A 2,330-nucleotide genomic window follows, 5' to 3' on the forward strand; every position below is an offset into this window, starting at 1 on the left:
CCATGAAGAGTGGACAAACGACGAGAAAACATCTTGTGATATAACGCGATATGTAAAGTAAGTTTAATAAATGATTACAACAAAGATAATCATCTGTGTGCACGAAGGATATAAATTTAATTTCAGAATGATCATGGCACAACTACGTCGTATGGAAGAGCGACAAATTTCTATTGAAGATAAAATAGAGTAAGTATTAATGATTTGATTAAAGAACAGCAAGCAACTTATTATAAATTAATTTTTAATTTTATAATTTCATTTTTTACAGTAAAAATGCGAAAGCCATTAAACAGCTAATGCAAAAATCTGTAGTAAGCAGACCAGTGAAGCCACAGGGGATTTTGTTTAGAACCGTAGATGATTTCTTGGCCTTTGAAGAAGTTAACGAAGAAATTTATAATAATTTAGTAAAAGAGATATGATAATTTTTTAAATACATATTTACAGTAAATCAGATTTACTACAAAAATTTTGTTACAGGTGGGATACTTCGTTTATCTTGGACGAGCCAATCCAGTTGACTGCGCTGCAGAAATTTTCGCAGCGTATTTCCCGAAGATGAGGAGGTTTCACCATATCTCACTTTAAATGGAAGAAGTGGACCAGGGGGATGTAAATTGAGAGACAGTCGTTTCGCTCAAACATGTCAAGGTAAAAAATATCGTCCATTAGTGTTTATATTCTACATTGAATACATGTATGATAATATAACTAGAGTATATTTCATAAATTTTTTCAGACGCCATAAATGTCAACAAACATTTCCCCAACCCCAACAACGTCGAATTTTATGAAGCTTTAGAGAAAGCTCTAAAAAGCCTTAAAACGAGAAAATGGCGTTACAACAGAAAACGACAACCCTCTCTTCACAAAGAAAATGAAGAATTCCCACTAAATCGACGCCGACGAATGGATACTCGGAAAGATGACATGGAATTCGAGAACACCCAAGAGGAAGCTGACAATGCCAACGAACCAGAAGAGTCCCAGTACACGGAGAGGGCTGAAAATGCCGATGAAATGTCCACTCAGCGCATGGATGAGTCCGAGGATGACAGCGAGGACACCCAAGAGGAAGCTGACGATGTCAACGTACCAGAGGAAAGCCAGTGCATGGAGGAATTTGAAAACGTTGAGGAAACATATACGCAGAACACGGATGAAATAGAAGACAACATCAAGGACATGGATGAAGCTGAGTACCCCGACGAAACCGAGGACAACTTGGATGACAACTATACCCTGGAGAAGACGGTACAGAACAAAGATCTGCCAGTGCCATTGAGAGAGCAGGAAAATTTCATGGAGGATGGTAAATAAAGAAATATAATAATTTATAATAATTATATATCAATTTAAAAAATTTATTAAATTTAAATTAATAAAATGATTAATTAATAGAGAAAAAGTTAAAGTTATAAGGTTAAAAGTGTTTTAAATATATAATATAAAGAATAATAAATAATAATATATAATATAAGTTAATTTTTTCTTATTTTATTCTTAAATAAAAAAACAAAATTATTTAATTTGTAATAGATAAAATGGATAAAATTTTTATAGAAATCCACAAATTACTAGTTTTTATAATGAAATCAAATAATTCTAGATCTATACAGCGAGACTGGTGACATAGTTCTTTTCAGCAGTCCACCAGACTATTAGTAAGTTCTATCACTAAACCATTGGTAAGTTTAATATTTTTTGTACCTTGGAGAAGCAGTATAAAATTTGGACGTGCTTCACAGAGAATGGCGGGGAGGGGCCATTCTCACCCCTAATTCATGTATTTTCTGTTTCAGGGGGAAGTATGGAGGGGCAAACTGTTTGGTTGTGCCTCACAGGAAAGGGCGGGGATGGGGCCCTTTCCCTTCATTTTTAAAATATAAATTATTTTATAATTTATATTTTATAATTATAATTATATTTTTATATATTTTATTATTATAATTATATAAAATTATATATTTTATAATTATAATTATAAAATACTGTAGTATGTATGTATGTATGTAGCTTTATTCTCTGCTGAGAAGTACATTGGCGCTTTTTCAGGGAGCGTTCCCGAACCCTTTACACTTCCATTCCGTTCCCCTTTCCGCGACCTGGCCATGGGCGACCTTTACATACTATTTATCCCACCCTCCCTTCGTCCCACCCCCTATCCTTACCCCTCCCTCTTCCGTTTCTCTTTCTTTCTTCCTCTCTGTCCTTCTTCCGTCATCCTTCTTCTCTCCCTCCTTCCTGGTTTCCCTTTTCCTTCCTGTTTCTACCTGCCGTCCTCTCTTGCTTTCCTTCCTTTTTGCTCCACCTTTCTCTTTTGCTTC

General features: G+C 34.9%; 1 protein-coding gene across 1 annotated transcript; it reads left to right on the plus strand.

The window, feature by feature from the left end:
- Positions 1–102: 102 nt before the first annotated feature.
- LOC105564946 (glutamic acid-rich protein-like) lies at positions 103–1,667 on the plus strand (the record flags this gene model as incomplete). The annotated part of the gene is made up of 6 exons (XM_012017736.1): positions 103–189; positions 272–410; positions 484–548; positions 599–654; positions 743–1,315; positions 1,613–1,667. Coding segments are annotated over exons 1-6 (950 nt in total), but the record flags the coding sequence as incomplete, so codon positions are not given.
- Positions 1,668–2,330: the final 663 nt, after the last annotated feature.

This window comes from Vollenhovia emeryi, unplaced genomic scaffold, assembly GCF_000949405.1.
Source record: "Vollenhovia emeryi isolate VEMERY1.0 unplaced genomic scaffold, V.emery_V1.0 DF943758.1, whole genome shotgun sequence".
NCBI lineage: Eukaryota > Metazoa > Arthropoda > Insecta > Hymenoptera > Formicidae > Vollenhovia > Vollenhovia emeryi.